This window comes from Hoplias malabaricus, chromosome 4, assembly GCF_029633855.1.
Source record: "Hoplias malabaricus isolate fHopMal1 chromosome 4, fHopMal1.hap1, whole genome shotgun sequence".
Lineage (NCBI taxonomy): Eukaryota > Metazoa > Chordata > Actinopteri > Characiformes > Erythrinidae > Hoplias > Hoplias malabaricus.
In genome coordinates this window covers 38,623,016-38,640,534 of record NC_089803.1, presented here as the reverse complement: position 1 = coordinate 38,640,534, position 17,519 = coordinate 38,623,016, and the positions used below count along the sequence as shown (strand labels likewise).

Here is a 17,519-nt window from a genome sequence, read left to right as displayed (position 1 = left end):
GAGGATTGTGAAACAAAACCCATTCAAAAATATGGGGGACATTCACAAAAACTGGACTGCAGCTGGAGTCAGTGCTTCAAGAATCACCATGCACAGATGTATGCAAGACATTGTTTTCAGCTGTCGCATTCCTTGTGTCAAGCCACTCTTGAACTAGAGACAGTGTCAGAAGCGTCTTGCTTCCAAAAAGGACTGGACGGCTGCTGAGTGGACTGCTTCCTCCTGAGTGGAGGAAGAGAGGAGAGGCACAGAATCCACGTTGCTTAAGGTCCAGTGTAAAGTTCCCACAGTACCTGGTTTAAGGACCATGGTATCCCTGTTCTTAATTGGCCAGCAAACTTGCCTGACCTTAACCCCATAGAAAATATATGGGGTATTGTGAAGAGGAAGATGCAATACACCAGACCCAACAATGCAGAAGAGCTGAAGGCCACTATCAGAACAACCTGGGCTCTCATAACACCTGAGCAGTGCCACAGACTGATCGACTCCATGCCACGCCTCATGCCATGGCCAGCATTTCTAAAAATCCTTTTTTTTTTTTTGTATTTGTCTTAAGTAATATTCTAATTTTCTGAGATACTGAATTTGGGGTGTTCATTAGTTGTCAGTTATAATCATCAAATTAAAAGAAATAAACACTTGAAATATATCAGTCTGTCTGTAATGAATGAGTATAATATACAAGTTTCACTTTTTAAATGGAATTACTGGACTAAATAAATTTTTTCATGATATTCACATTTTATGACCAGCAACTGTAGTGTAAATTAAATGTTTTATAAGATGTTAAAGCTCATATCACCCATGCCCATTGTTTTTTTGTTTTTTTTTATTACTCAGCAGTTTCTTAATTACAAAAATATATCCACCCACGCATGGTACTTGTGACAGTATATGACCACTGAGTAAAGACAACAGATGGAAGCAGTGCTTTCTCGTAAAAGTACTTGTTTGTGTTGGACTTCTACTCCTGCAAGACTAATGCACCACCACCATGTCAATGTCACTGCGGCTTGATTACCCACCCAATTCATACCTGCTCAGTAGGGGTTCTAACCACTGATGAACAGAGTGCAAGGGGACTAACGGTCTATGCAGAGTAAGAGGTGAAATGCAGCCTGTATTTGTAGAACAATGAAATGTTCCTGTATGGTCAGTGGAGCTGAGGACAATAAATGTAGATACAAGGAGGTTATTTATTTATTACTGATCAGTAAACACAACTGAAACACATTGGATTAGCTTTTGTTCCTCTATGTGATAAGGAAATGTTCCACACCATTGTGAAGAGGGAACTGATCCTGGGGTCCTACTGTTTCAGTATAAAAAAATGATATAGCCAGAACACTTGTTATGTCTCTATTGTATGGCTGTGGAAAAAGGCTCAGACGTTTTGATCTCAGTGAAGTAATTAACTTACTATAGCTATTAAGCACCTAACTACCCAATAATTGCACCGAAATGTATAATTACGCCAGTTGAAGGTGTAAGATGTATTCCCCACCAAAGATTCTGCTGTAAACTGGACAAACATTAATTTATTCACACACCCTGGAGGTGGCCCCAGTCCTTAGCAGGGTGACACACACTCTCATAGTCACTAACACAGTCACACCTAAGGACACTTTAAGTAGCCAATCCATCTTCACATATATGTTTTTCACAGATTGGTCAAACAGATGAGGCTAAACCTGTAGCACATAACATTGTGAATTAACTTTAAAAACCGGTATAGAACTACACTTAAATTGTCTCTATAAACCTTTAATTCGTCTTTGGTTACTGTATATGGTGTTCTCCTGTTTTTCTATTTCAGTGTTTCCAGAATTGTTGGAGGTGGGCAAAATGGCAACACCACTTTGGCTGTCTGCTCATGTGGAAAAATTCCTGTTCTCCAACAACGCTGTTCAAATTTGCTGTCACAGTTCCACTGAAGAGGGCTCTAGTTTAAACATGGCTGGTGTGAAAAGGTTCAATAACTTCCATATTACAGACTTATGGGATTATAAACATTATGGTTGCAGCCTTAACCGGCCCATCAACTTTTAGTGCTGTTTAAACATCATGCTGAATGTGACTTGAGGCCGTAGGTATCCATATATATAATGGCTCTGTCTAATGTTATTCTTTAAAAGTATGTTTGTTAACGTGTTATGTTTTGTTTGCCCCTGAAAAGATAAATGTCTTAGTTCATTTGATATAGGTCGCTTGATATGGTTTGCACTGGAGAAGTCTGAATGTTTCCAAGAGAGGCTGTGCAGACTGGACTATGTCCTTAACTTTAGTAAACTTCCTCTTTACCCAGTCTGCACATGGTCAATTTGCTGATGTTACTACTTTGCTATTTGAAGGATATCCACCCCTATCCCCTGCCCCTGCCACTCTAAGACTTTCTCTCACTCTCGCTTTTTGCTATACATATGAAATATACTAAAGATATAACTAGAAATTAAGAAATTGCTGTCCTCCCTGTCTTATTTGCCTGCTTATTTCAGTACTCTCAAGGGTGGGTTGATATAAGTGTGTGTGTGTTTTGGGGGCAGGGTCTGGAACATAAGAAAAAATATTTTTATTATCAACATTATTATTATTATATACAAGTGTAAGTTGTTGAAGTGTGAAATCCCGAAAAATGCTGGAATGAGGTTACAAAGATCCTCACATGCAGAAGTGTCTGTAGTCAGCAGTAAAGTGAATCAATGGCTGAGTGTTACAACCCATCATGTGATGTGAGTAAAATGAATGGGAGATGCCATAAAAAGCTGACCTCAGAGCAGCCTTGCAGCTTCCCTTACCGTGGTTAGGTTCAGGCGCTGGAGAGAGAGAGGAAGCAGCTCCAAACAGCAGAGCATTTGGTGTCAGAGACCTAATAAAGTTGAGGAGTGGTTTAAAGTCTTGAGAGTGCTCTTTACTCTCTTTTGGATTCTAGAGATGACATATTGAAAAAATATGTATCCCTTAGTTGTCCTTAAATTACCTAATTTTAGCAAAGGACATGAACGAATTAGCTGCTTCAGCAGACACAATGTTACTCAGAGCGGTCCTCGTGACCTCATGATCAGTAACAACTTTTTGTGTGTGTGTGTTTAAATTTAGTTTGATTCACGTGTTTAATTTGGAAAAACCCATATGTGTTTTAATGTTTCCACACCTTAGTGGAAAGATGGATATGGGTTCTAGGTGGGGTGGTACATGGGCTATTAGAGGGACCATGTGGGCTGAATATAGATATATGTGGACAGCCCATTAACAATATGTGGCCTATTGCTGACTTAGAAGGTGTCCAAATGTAGTGCCAATATTTAAGCCATGGACAAAACCTGCTGGCCAAAATAATTGACTGCTTAAAAAAAAAGTAAGCATGTCAACTTGTGTGTGGTGTTGTTTAGAAGGCATATCATGCATGGTATGCATTTTGGTCATTTGGGCAAATTCAGACAGCCAGGGATTCTTGCGTCATAACCCACTTCCATCAGCTTGTGGGGCACGGTTTCTGAGTTATAAACAGGGAGAAGATAGATGATACATGAATATAGTGGCGGGGGCTAATAATATATTCATAGATCTGCGAATACTGGATAAAGGCGGCAATGTACAGTTATATCGAAGCCAGATTTAAGGGCTTGGGGTTTTTGTTTTGGAAATAACTAAAAATGTAATTTTGATGAGCAAATATGAGTCCCAGGATTGGGAATTTATCCCTAGTATGTCTGAGGGCTCAACCAATCAGCGCACCGTTCGTGTGTGTTGAGGGCGGGGCCTGACGGAACGCGCTCTGTCCGCCCTTCAGTGTAGTTTAGACTCAGGGCTGAGAGCGGAGCTGAACTGTTCGGTTTTACACTTTCATTCCGTTTTATTAGAGAGTGTCTTTTCCCTCAGGCGAAGTGGACGGCGGGCAGGTGTTGACCTTACCAGAGCGCTGTGGAGTGTTAGTGCGAGTGTAAGACACACACAAACACAGATAGAAGGAGCTGCTGGTGTGACTGTGGAGCTGTGTCAGGAGTCGGGCGATGCTCGAGGTGTCCATCCCCTCGCTGCAGAGGGAAGTGGATGAAGCGGGCAAGTTACGAAAAGTGAGTAAAAAAAAATACCTAACACACAGAACTGTAGTTAACCGACAGGCTCATAAACCAGGAATAAGGCATGTCTTCTTTTCATTCTAAATGTCAAGTGGTGCTAAGTCAGCTTGGAAAACCCACTCTAAACAGCACAGAGCCTAATGAACCCCTCTGACGCTTGTACTTGACTGTAGACAGGGAAAACTTCTTGAATTGACTGTGTCAGTGCAGAAATAAATGCCTCAATGTGACATACATACCTTGAGGAAGTCTTTACATTGCCTTTGGTGGGAGCTACAAGTACCTTGAACAGTGTATGGTTAACACTAGAGGTCATATCCACTGACCACAAACAGAAACATTTGCTGTATGTGTTTGATTATCTGAAGAAGTCTGAAGAGCTTTGCACAGTTGTAAACTATAGTCTCTAACACATTAGAAACATAATTTAATAACGTGAGAAATGGCTGCGTAACCCAACAAAGGGCATTGGTCACAATAACAGCTGAAAGTTCAGCTGTCTAAAACTTGAAACCTGCACAATTCCTCAAACTAACACTGACTAGCTCTTTACTGACGTCCTGTAAATTAAATGGTTCCTTAAAAACTTTTAGTAAGTCTTAAAATGACTATATTCATATAGTCAAAAATTATGTCTAAAAAGTAGTTTGAATAACCTAACCATAGTCTACCAATTAAAAAAAAATAGTCAGCGCACAATATCTGAATAAAAATAGACATTAATACATGCCATATTTAAGTTTGTAAGTATTGGTAAATGTATGATTTTTCCTTTATTACATATATTTAAAAATATATTAAAACATTAAGTGTAATTATAAAAATATAACACATCACTCATTTTGGGCATGCATGCTGAATCAGGCATGTGTGTGTTTACAACAACAATAATCAAAACTGACTGATTCTAATCTTCCAGCTGATTCCTCAAGCGGTAGCATCAGCAGAATATTTCTGAACATGTTTCTGATACAGGACATAGTTCACAGTTACTCCCAGTAAACATTGGGAGTAATCTGATCTTGGATCAGCACTTCTATTCTGAGATGCTTTCTCTGTAATTGGGCAGTCTGTTTGGGTCATACATTCGGCCACCTGCCCATGCCTCTGGGCTACTTTCATAAACTAGTCCCAACCAAATAGTAGTAGACAGAAGGTTATTGTTCACAAATGCACAAATGCTTAATCACTGAGATCAGGATATGATGTTGCGCTCATTTAAGATTCTCTTATCAAGCAACATGTTTTTGCATTTACACATGCTTCTAGGTAATGACGATTTTTGGAATGTTCTGGTATGTTCCACTGGTTCATACAAGTTAAAACTCGTGGCAATGCGATCAGCAAGAGGTAAATATGGCGCTTTAAAAATGAGCCCTCTGACTTAGGCGCACTTGAACTAACATATTGTTAACATGTGTGTTTATTTGCTATTTTTTATACCTTTTCAGACACAAATGAAAACAGTTCTTTGTAACTAAGGTTCTTCTCATGGTACGTCATAGACATGGGTACTTAAATATATATGTGTAATGCAAAAGGACCCTACAAGGTTTAAAAACAAAAATGTGTGTGCATATGTTTTGTGTGTATGTGAGAAGCTAAAAGTAGAGCCCTGTGGGAGACAGCTGAATCACAGCCATGCTCAAAGGTGCTGATGTCACTCAAAGCTGGAATGCCTTTCCCTCACCGTCTGAAACAGCTATACACCAACTGCAGCTCTGTCACGACGCAGACTAATTAACAGCTTTCAGACTCAGAAAGTATTTACGAATGTATTGTTACAGAATGACCTGGGGTAATTGGATAAACATTATACTCGTAAAGTAAAGATTTCTACTTTAAACCCTGCTATATAATGACATACCTGGCTGGTGCATGTTCATGATTATGTGGCAAAAATGTAAAATGACATGACAAACTGCATTACAATGTCTGAAAATGGTATCTTAAAAGCCATTAAAACATTTTGGTGATGCGGACAGTCAACACATTATTTTGATTAACACTCAGAGTGACCAGTGAAAACCAAAAAAATGATTTGTTGTGCTACCTGTTTGATATTAAATAAATCCGGAATGAGACTTCCCATATTTTTTTGTTTTGGGAGCCAAAGTGTAAAGTTTGTGGTGGGCTGAGAAAAACAAGGAAAACTGTAAGCCTTATGCTTTTGCACTTTTTCAAGGGAGATTTTTATTTATTGTTTTCCTCACAAACCTTTTCCCCCACCATGCTTTAAACTAAGTGAAAAAATATTCTTTACACGGGTTGTCTTTAAATATGCTCTCATGTTTGTTCAATTAGCCGTTTCATATTTGTTACAATCAGTAGTAATTGCATGGTAAAAATAAAATAAATAAAATACTTTTTATTTACCAAATATGTAAATTAAAATAGAATGCAGTGATGTGTATATCATTTAAGCCCAATAATTAATTGAGACGAGTAAAAAGACAATATTTTGTCTGTTTAAACTGAATAATTGTAATGCTTTTGCTTGTTCTGTACTGTCTGTTAATGTGTTGTATGTTTTGTACTATTTGTTAAGGTATGACTTGTAAGCGTCCTTGAGTTTTTGAAAAGTGATATATAAATATAATGTATTATTATTATTATAATTATTTGAAAAATATTTATCCATTTGTTATCTTGATGCCATAAGCACACTACAAAATGTTGGGACAGGCAAAAGATTGGTAAAGTAGTGTATAAAAAAAGGTCAGCGATTAAGTTCACAAAAGAGTAAGCTGAGTCCATCAGAAATTAGGTATATATATATATATATATATATATATATCGTGCTTTTTACAACTGATGGTGTGTCCCAAAGCAGTCAAAGTCAAGGTGAACTTTATTGTCATTTAGACAACGCACAGCAGTGCACAGCTAAACGAGATTAGGGTTCTCTAAACCCCAATGTGCTAGGCAAAATAAGAAAATACATAATTTAAATAGACATACTCACAATCAACTATAGACAATACAACATACAACTTCACAGAATAAGGCACTATAACTATGAAATTAAATAATAGCAGCATCAAATGGTAGTGTGTTTAAATATAGAGATATACGCATAGAATATAATATACATATGAAAGCAGAAATATATTGCACATGATTATTGCACATCAGGTATATAAATGTATGTTGTGCTGTATATAAATATGAATATATTGCACATCAAATATTGCACATCGGTATTATTGTGGTATACATAGTATACATGGAGTTATTTCAAGATAAAACTGATTAGTTTTTAATTGTTCAGCGTGTGTTGTGTGAGCTGTTACAGTTCAAAAGTCTGATGGCCTGCGTGATGATGCTGTGGTAACTTTTCCCAGAGGGCAGAAGCTTGAATAGTCCATGGGCAGGGTGGGTAGGATCCTTGACTATCCTTGTGGCTCTGCTGAGACAGTGTGACTGGTGCAGCTGGTGTATGGATGGGAGTGGGGTCCTGATGATTGTCTCTGCTGTTCTCACCACTCTCTGGAGAGACTTCTGGTCTGCAGCTATGCTGTTACCATACCAGACAGAGAGGCTGCAGGTCACGATGCTCTCAATGGTGCCCTTGTAGAAGGTGATGAGGACAAGAGTGGGGAGATATGCCCTCCGCAGCTTTTGCAGGAAGTGGAGGCACTGCTGTGCCCTCTTGATAAGAGAGGTACTGTGTTTTGTCCAACTGAGGTTGTCTGTAATATGAACCCCCAGAAACTTGGTGCCTTTGGCAGATTCCACGGTGCTGCCGTGGATTGTGAGTGGAGCATGAACCGTGTGTTTTTTCCTGAAGTCAACTGTGATTTCTTTTGTTTTGTTGACATTCAGTAACAGGTTGTTTTTGTCACACCAGTCCACCAGTTGGTTCACTTCATCTCTGTAGGCCACCTCATCATTGTTGTTAATGAGGCCCACCACTGTTGTGTCGTCCGCACACTTACTACGATATGATATCGTTGGAACTATACTTTGCGCAACAGTCGTGAGCCATCAGTGTAAACAACAGGGGACTCAAAACACAGCCCCGAGAAACCCCAGTGTTCATGCTGATGGTTTGAGAGGTGTTCTTTCCCACTCTTACTGTCTGGGGTCTATCAGAGAGAAAGTCCAATATCCAGTTGCATAGTGGTGTGTTGATGCCTATCTTTGTGAGTTTTTTTCTTTACATTATAAATGCATCATATTATATAATGTGAACAATAATGTTGTTAAAAGAAAATGTGATGCAACACAATGATAAACATGCCCCCGTCCCAACTTTTTTTGGAAATTGTTGAGTTAAAAACGGGCAATCTTTTTGGAGTCTTCTGGTATGTTCCACTGGTTCATACAAGTTAAAACTCATGGCAATGCGATCAGCAAAAGGCAAATATGCCGCTTTAAAAATGACTCTTTATTGCTGTACTATTTTCAATTAAGTATTGGGTTTAATTAATTGTTATGGTAGCATTGTGTTTATATTTACATTTTGCAATTTCTTTATATTTACATTTGCAATATTCACAGCATTGCAAATGCAAATATGAAAATGTTTCAAAATGGGGTTTGTGGATTGTATATACTGGTGTTTATTAATTCACTCTCCACTGACTTTGAGTAATCGTAATATTGGTTGGTGAACTATTCTTCTCACTGTATATCATAATATTTTTCAAATTTGATGTCTTAATGGCAAAAGGGAACACAAAGATGTTCAGGTATTCCTCAATTGCTTCCTCCAGGTTTTCCCTAGGTGTTCCCAGGTCAGCCAGAAGATATAATCCTTCCAACATGCTCTGTACCTGCCTTGGGGACTCTGGTCAGTTGAGGGCTTTGCTTTATAACTCAGCTCCTTCTTTACTACTAGAAACTGTTACAGTGACTACCACTGCACCTAGTCTGTGGTCAATGTCACAATCCTTCTCCCTGTCACTTTTGAACAAGACCCTGACATACTTAAACTCTTCCATAAAGGGTAAGTTCTTACTCATTACCTGAAGAGTGATTACCATGGCCTCTAACAGGAGGGGCAGATTTACCTAACGATTGCTTTAAATTCAGCTTCATATCAGTGAAGCATATGCTGGAGGCCTCTGTAGAAAGATTCCAGATGGAAAATGTCAAAATTACTTGCATTATTGACCCTGGCGCCCATACTCACAGAGCACCTCCTACTGAACATCTCAGGGAAAACAGTTTAATGTCTAATCCAGATAAAGAAAGCTCATCAAATTTCTGAATTTTCTGAGCAAAAGAACTGGGTTGCTATTCCAAAGCCAGGCTGAAATCTGTACTGTTTTTTTTGAAAACCTGACCATCAGGTTGAGTTCCCTTACCATGCATGGACTTTCATGAGAAGTGACATCACTGAGAAGTGATGTCTCAGTAGGTTACACACACTTTTAAGACCCCTTCACAATAATCAAAACCCTGGTTTGACAATCCTGAGGAATTGTCTCTGAAGTCTATGCTGTATAGTAGAGGTGAGTCAGACAAGACATCCAACCAACATCCATCCAGGGAGATGGATTCTGACCTAGTAGTTACTTCTATTTAGAATCTTTTTAAACTTTTTTTTCCATGGGTTATCTCTACAATTCCAATGTGCTGGATTTTGCTTCTACAACTGCCAAAGAACACAAAGCTCTTCATCTACTACTATTAGCAGAATTTTAGAGTTCTCTAAGGCAACCAAGGCTGGTGCCAAGCATTACTTGCTTCCATTACAGTTGCCACATGGGAGATCTTGAACAACTTCCATTCAGACAATATATCCAACTCCTCTGGTACATGTGTACTCTGCCTGTACTGATCAGCCAAAAAATTACTACTGCCTTCTTATTTCTATGCTCACTGTCTATTCTCTTAGTTCCACTGTCTGTACAGGAGCACACTGTAGTTCAGTAATTACAGACTATACACAGTAAATTCTCCAGTGTTAAACAACACTATTAGTGTTAACTGAGAGTGTTAAATTATTACACTAACAGTGTTAATTTAACACTGGTGAATTTACTGTGTAATCCATTTGTAGCTCAACACAGAGCAGGTATGACCATTGAAGAATAAGGAGTGGAGCAACAGATGGACTACAGTCTGTAATTTTAGAACTACAAAATGCACAAATACACACCGAACCATGAGTGTAGAAACAAGTGGTAGTAATATTATGACTGGTGGGTGTATATAATAATAATAATAATAATAATAATAATAACAAACTTTTCAAGAACGAAGAATATTTATAGAAGTACCCAGAAAAAAAAAACACAAACAGAAAGAAACAACAACAACAACACATAGATAAAGAACCGTACAGATAGCAACAGTGATAGCAGGCGGCTAGCAAAGTGGCAAAGAAAACAGACTCCCTTAGTCAGTGTGCAAGTCAGATAGAAACAGTGAATATTGGCAGCATCATTGGTGAAAACAAGCTCCATCACTCAGAGTTCACAGAAAATAGCAGCAGTGATAGCAGGCAGCTAGCAAATTAGTAGGGCTGATTAGTGGCAGTGAAAGCAAGCTCCCTAATTCAGCGGCTTGTCAGAGTAGTCATGGCAATATCAGGCAGCTAGGTATCAACAGGACCAAACAGCAGTGGTGAAAAATGTTCAGAATAATAACAGAAAATACTGTACAAAGCAAACAAATCTATGAAATGTGGAAAAAGGAAAGTCAAACAGAGGAACAACAGCATGCGCTCACCCAGAACTGACATTAGAAAGACAGACGGGCTTGAATGCACCATAATGCTTCTGTCTGAATATGAATTGACAAGTTATACTGATCAGTATTGGCCCAGATAATTATAATAATAATAAATATAATAATAATAATAATAATAATAATAATAACATAGTGTCAGAGCCTAGTCTAGCTTGGAGACTTTAAGCAATTGCTTAAACTGCTTACAGAAAAAAAGACTTCAATCTACTGTATGGCGTCTATATGTTGAACACATTGGGGTTGTGTGTATATGTGTAAGTGAACATGGAGGGGCTCCTGTGTGTTAGAGCCTTCATCCAGCGGAAGTGCCCAGCTCTGCTCCTTGGTGACAATGGCTGCTCTGTGTTTAGGAGAGAGAGAGTGTGTGTGTGTGTGTGTGTGTGTGTGCAAGTGTGTCAGTGAGAGAAGGAGGGAGGGAAAGAACGAGGCTGAATAGTGCTTTTTACAGGCAGCACTTCTGACCCAAAACACACAGTAGCCTACACACGGCAAGTGTGTCCCCCTAAATCTTTCTGCCCAGGGTTAACAGCAACACAGATCAGGCCACACTTTTGTTTAAGGCAATGGCTTTGAGGTAACTGCTATTCCTGAACATGCCTTTTGTCTTTCCTTGCAGAGCTTGTATTTACTAAGGTAAAGAATTGACCAGAAATGTACTACATAACCTGAAAGAGCAACGTCACCTTTATGGGCTAGTCATGCTGTTTCTTGCATTCCTTCAGTGTTTCCAGAGCACACAGAACATTGTCTGCCAGACAGACTGTCCCCTTTCAGGCTGATGAACAGAGGAGTGCTCTTTGCTTAGCTTCCTCTAACTCACTTAACTAATAAGACCATAACAGAGGCCACACTGCTTATCATGGGAGTGTTTCCTCACTATAAATGTATTTACAACAGTCCCGGGTGTAAACATATTCACAAATCATATTTGAAAGAAAAATACTTTCAAAACTATGTCATTATATAATAGACCAGTTTCAATATTCAAATAAGACCAAGAAATGAAGACAGTCATTTACTTCCTTAGCTTCAGTTACCGTCAGTTACCTACAATTACCTACAGTTGTCTGAGCATGTATGGCCCAAAGAATAATAAAACATGAAACATGGCCATTATGCTTTCATGGAACCTTTCAAAGACACAACTACACAAACACACCTCAACTGCCATGCAGATGTGCTACTTGTGTGCATCTAAAATGATTTAACAACATATTTCTAAAGATATTTGATTAGATGTATATAATAAGGATAATAAGGATATGAATACACTTGCATCAAGAAACAGGAAAATTAAAGTGCAGTAAAGTTTCTATTGGATCTAAACCTCACCTTAAAAAATACTAACTACAGGAGATTTTCATTCATTCATTGTCTGTAACTGCTTTTATCCAGTTCAGGGTCGCAGTGGGTTTGGGGCAAGGCACAAGGCAGGAACACACCCTGGAGGGGGCGCCAGTCCTTCACAGGGCGACACACACTCACACCTATGGACACTTTTGAGTCGCCAATCCACCTACCAATGTGTGTTTTTGGACCGTGGGAGGAAACCTGGAGCTGTGTGACTGCAAAACTTTATATTTTGGGTTTTGAGCCATTTGCACTGGCCAGTTATGGCTGTTGACTGTTGAGACACTTGATACTATTTAATGTACATAGCATTTTTAAATAATGTTACAAAATGAAAAACTGAGATGGAGATTTGTTCTGACATTGACAATAAGTCAAAACCCCACAATTTCCTCACCTAGGTATTTCTTCTCACCCAGTTCTGTACATTTTCACTCTGACTAGTCAAAGCTTGCTTGAATGGACCTCTCTCTTTCTTTTCAAGTGAAAGAGCTGTATATTCTCAGAGGTAAGAATGCTGGGAAGTGAAACGTTTTGCTCAGAATGAGAGCAGCTGTGAAGTGGAAGTGAGTAAAATATGTTCTGATGCAAGTCAGGGAAGATGGGAAATTTCAAGGACATCTCTATCAACTTTTATTGAAACCCAAACATGGCAAAATACCAGATATGCTCCCAAGAGTTAAATAACACGTTTTTAAAAATGTTTTAGTATTTTATTATATTTCTTCTTCAGGGTTTAATTATTAAACCATTATTAAATCTTTTGGGTAATTCTTTTAAAAAGACAATACAATGTATAAAGTTTAATGAAGTAATCTAAAATGCTTGGCTTTTCATTTGCCTCCAAAAAGATGTGGACCTTGAATGTGTGAGTGTTTTTTTAAACAGTCTGTAAGTCTGTGTAGGTAGCAGTTTAAGAGGACGCTGATGAGCCAAACTTTGTAAAGTTTCAAACCAGTCACAAAAAACACATTAAGGTCTTTATGTTGTATACAATGTGGAAGGAGGAGTCTAAGCATATGAAACTAAACTGCACTATGGCATCCTGGGCGTGATGTAGCTCGTTTTACATGTTCCCATCCTTCAAATGACTCACAAGAAAGAAAGTATTTCACAAAAAACGTTTTAGAGACAGTGGAAGAACATTCCCCTGAAGGCAGCAGATGGGTAGGTTTGTCTTTACCTTTACCATATGCTTTGTTTTTGTTGGAAGACTTGGGGTTATATTTTTTACCTCCGCCTCAGGCAAGATATCCAGGTGGTCATAACCAAATCGGTTCAGTAGAGGGCACAGTTCTTCATATTAAGCTCTGAGTAAAATGAAAAGACATGGTATACATTTACTCTACTTGTTTTGACTTGTTTTATTTCTGTATATTTGTAGCTCTTCAGGGTGGAAATTTTGTTTAATGGAAGGAAACACTTTGTTCTACGGAGGCAAAGTGAATTCCAGACATTGCACCGGAAACTCAAAAAGATCGTGCAGCCACCAGATTTCCCCAGCAAAAGGAACCAGCACTTACGCACCAAACCACTGGAGCAGAGACGTCAGGAACTTGAAGATTACATTCAGGTACAACAGGGGGTACACTACCCTTCTCTAAACATTTTCTTTTAACTCTATGAAGTGATATAGTCCAGCTATTATATTTCTATTATATTTGATTTTTGCCCCAATGTCGACAAATTATATTTTGGGGTTTAAATATTCAGAAACACTATGCCTTTAAGAATAAAACATGTAGGCCTACATAAACTCTTTTCTGAATGAGCTAATACTCATTCAAGCAGCAATAATCCAGTGGATACATTGCTGCTTAGCTTCCATAGACTAAAGAACATTAGGCATGTTTAGAAACTTTAGCAGCGTTCAAACACTACATTACTTTTTTATTTCAACATAAGAAAATAAATATTTTTTTTATAATCACTGCAGGTAATCCTGTATCAGAATGAAGTAGTTCCTCAGGAGTTGCTGGATTTCCTTCAGGTGAAACACTTCCATTCGGCAAACAAGCACTGCAGTTTTAAGTATGTACTACACTCAATAACAGCATTGTACAGTAATGAAGCTCTTATAAACCTGAACTTCATAGTTATTGTCACTACAGTTATGCAGTTATTCACATGCCACAATTCTTTCTTCTAGTGAAGAAGAGTGGGATGACCCCCAAGAACAGAAACATAGGTAAAAACTTTCATTACAGAGTATAAAACCATACGTAAAGCGAAAATATAATAACTGTACTATCAAAAATTTATCCAATAAAAATAAATGTCCATTTTAAGCAGGATTGCAAAGCAAACCACTTATGAATGGAAGTATAAAAAGTTTGAACCAGCTGTAACAGCTGACAGGCCAGACAAAAAAAACAAACAAAAGCACACTGGTATTTCAAAATGGTTACTTTTAGGTTTGTCTCAGTTGCATCATTTTAAAATCTGCTTTACCAAGTATAGAACCAATGGAAGAGTTGCAAGGACTGCACAAAGGTAGCTCTTAATGAGAGCATGCTTGCCATGAAATCACATGCCTGGACTTTGCCAGCTGTCATTAAAATGTTTACATAAATTGGGCAACAGGGCAGAATGAGATCAAATATAGAGCTTTTGGCACAGACATTGTGATTCAGAAAGGAAAAACATTTCATAAATAGTGTCAGTCACTGTCTGCAGTTTTGCCTTTGGTTCTTGTTAAGATCATCAGCAAGTCCACAAGAGCCAGGAGAAAAACATGAGACTGGGCCATAGTCGTAGATTCTGATTGTCAACACCCCTATATACAGTACTATGTAAATGTCTCAGACACCCCAGCAGATTATTTAAAACCATTAATCACTTTTCCCAAACAAACAACATATATGAATGCAAAGAATAAATTAGGAATATTCATTCATTCATCAATTGTCTGTAAGCGCTTATCCAGTTCAGGGGCATGGTGGGTCCAAAGCCTACCCAGAATCACTGGGCACAACATTCACTCACACACTCACTTCTAGAGACACTTTTAACTCACCAGTCCACCTACCATCATGTGTTTTTGGACCATGGGAAACCGGAGCACCTGGAGGAAACCTACACAGACACAGGGAGAACACACCGAACTCACAGACAGCCACACGGAGCCAGACTTGGACTGCGACACTACCTGCTGCACCACTGTGCCATCCTTAATGGGGAATATAGCAAAAATAATCAAGAATTCAATTTAACACCGCTAGACGTGCTATAGATTTGCGCAAATCCACCACCAGCACTCTTGTTTGTCCTTATTATATAATACTACTATTTTATGCTATTTTTAAATTTGTTACTGATTAATGGCTACAATAACCTCTAACATACATCAGAGATTATCAGAATTTTCAAAGCAGTGTAGACTACTAGTGCAGTAGTTTCTGTATTCTTGTGTTTATAGTGTCCCATGGGAGTAGTCTGTTTATTTATTTTTATTATTTTGCAAGGCTTAACAAATCACAGCAGTTATTATTAATTTTTAATTATTATTATCTCTGTTTCATGAGGAGTGTAATGTGTTATATATCACTACTTAAAAAAGTAGTAGACCTCATTTTCCCACTGTTTTTGGCTTATTTTCATCAGGTGCCACTGACGATTATGGACCTAAAAAAAACCCTTCTCGCATAAAAAGCTTGATTTTGTGCTTACTGGCTACAATTTGGCCAGTTGTCAGTTTATTGTGCAGCTGTTCAAAGAACTATAATTTTTCTCCTCTAGCTGCCAGCTACTACACCAGAGAGTGGTGGGCTTCTCATGTGACCCCTATCGTTTTGCATCAAACGCAGGTAAAATAAGGATGACTATTCATATTCTTATTAGACACCATTTTAGCATTGCGTACCGCTAAGTGCTCCTGTCACTCCAGAGAGTGAATATTATTCCACAGCTCAGTGAAGGGGGGCTTTACATAGATCTAAGCTAATGTTTATTTGGAGATTATGCAATCTGGGATTTCACATTTGAACATCTGTATCAACAAATAGTGCATCTTAAAGTAGCACAATTTACTAATTAGCAGGGGTGGATACAAAGTGTTGAATGTCATTCCTGTGACAAATATTAGGAAAGATATCTTGACAAAACATTTTCAGCTTTTATATCACCCCCAAGATTTAAATCATGATTAAATCCATCAGCTCTTCATGACATAAACAAAGACATAATTGAACTGAAGAATATAGTCTTCTGTGAGTGTAGTCTGTTTCCAGCATAAGGGCAGGGGCTGAAACTATGTCCTCTACAACTGAAAAAGAACTTATAATACTGCATTTGCCATTTTTAAAACAAGTGCTTCTGGGCATGTTCAGACACAGCATGCTGGGAATGTGTGCAACCAAATGAGTATTTCCACAACAGATGTTTTTATCTTGTACTCCATAGATATATAAGATCAGTGTGCTCAAACCATCACAAATTTGGCTTAAGCAAAACAATACGCTGGTGTGATTTTTGGGAAGTGTTGTCTTGTTAGAACTCCATTCACTGTGGTAGTTCATTTAGTTTGCCAGTTTTTTTTCCTGTAATACTGTATGACCATGCTTGAAAAATTAGACAAATATGTAATGAATCACTGGTCTGTAATTGTATTCTGTACATTATGACCAATTCAATTGCTATTTTTTTCTTTGTTTTATGACTTCTGGGCAGAGCTTCCAGATATGGTAGTGGCGGGTGTTTTGCAGGGCCTCTACCCCAAGGACACTAGAACGGGTTTAAAGGCTCGTTCTAAGCCCAGTGTAAATGTTCCTCCACTGCAGCCTCTGCATCCTGCTATCCCCTCCATCATCATAGACAGAGGCAGCCTAAGCTCTTTGCCAGAGACAGAGGACCAGATAGACTGAACACATGGCAATTTTCAACACCAATTAAGCTTCCCGGTTTTGGGGATTTGCCTTCATAAAGGCACGAGGAAATAATGCCTTTTTATATATATATATATATATATATATATAAGAGATGGGAAGACACCCCTCAGTGTTGATAAATACACGTTGGGATGCATTTATCACATGGTGAGATAGACTAGCACCCTGACGTTTGCCTCACTTTTGCTCCAGTGATACAACTAATTTAAGTCTCTGAACACTGGGATGAGTAAATACACTTCAACACTGAAGTTGGGATAACTGTGTTGCTTTATTTGAACGATTGACCACTTTGCAATCAGTGCTCTTCAGGAAATACCAGAAAGTATTCTGAATACTGAAGATACACACAGGGAGTAAGCTTTAGTCTGCCTGAGATCTTACCAGTAGTTTCTGTGTTTGACCCTTAGGTTTTGATATAAACCAAACTTCTTAGGGCAGCAGATTTCTCATTTAAAAAGTAGACATTTTTATCTGTACTGTTTTGTTATCCCATTCA

General features: G+C 38.3%; 1 protein-coding gene across 1 annotated transcript; it reads left to right on the top strand.

Annotated features, from left to right (window-relative positions):
- The first annotated feature begins 3,821 nt into the window (after positions 1–3,821).
- snx22 (sorting nexin 22) lies at positions 3,822–17,518 on the top strand. The gene is made up of 6 exons (XM_066667929.1): positions 3,822–4,076; positions 13,519–13,707; positions 14,071–14,165; positions 14,284–14,322; positions 15,873–15,940; positions 16,803–17,518. The coding sequence occupies exons 1-6, from the start codon at positions 4,014–4,016 to the stop codon at positions 16,994–16,996; spliced, it is 648 nt and encodes a 215-aa protein (XP_066524026.1). The 5' UTR covers positions 3,822–4,013; the 3' UTR covers positions 16,997–17,518.
- Position 17,519: the final 1 nt, after the last annotated feature.

Bases quoted from the DNA above. Each gene is read 5' to 3' on its own strand.
- snx22 (XM_066667929.1), top strand. From the start codon at position 4,014: ATGCTCGAGGTGTCCATCCCCTCGCTGCAGAGGGAAGTGGATGAAGCG. The intron at 14,323-15,872 runs GTAAAAACTTTC...TTTCTCCTCTAG, and splicing joins CCCCAAGAACAGAAACATAG to CTGCCAGCTACTACACCAGA. The intron at 15,941-16,802 runs GTAAAATAAGGA...ACTTCTGGGCAG, and splicing joins TCGTTTTGCATCAAACGCAG to AGCTTCCAGATATGGTAGTG.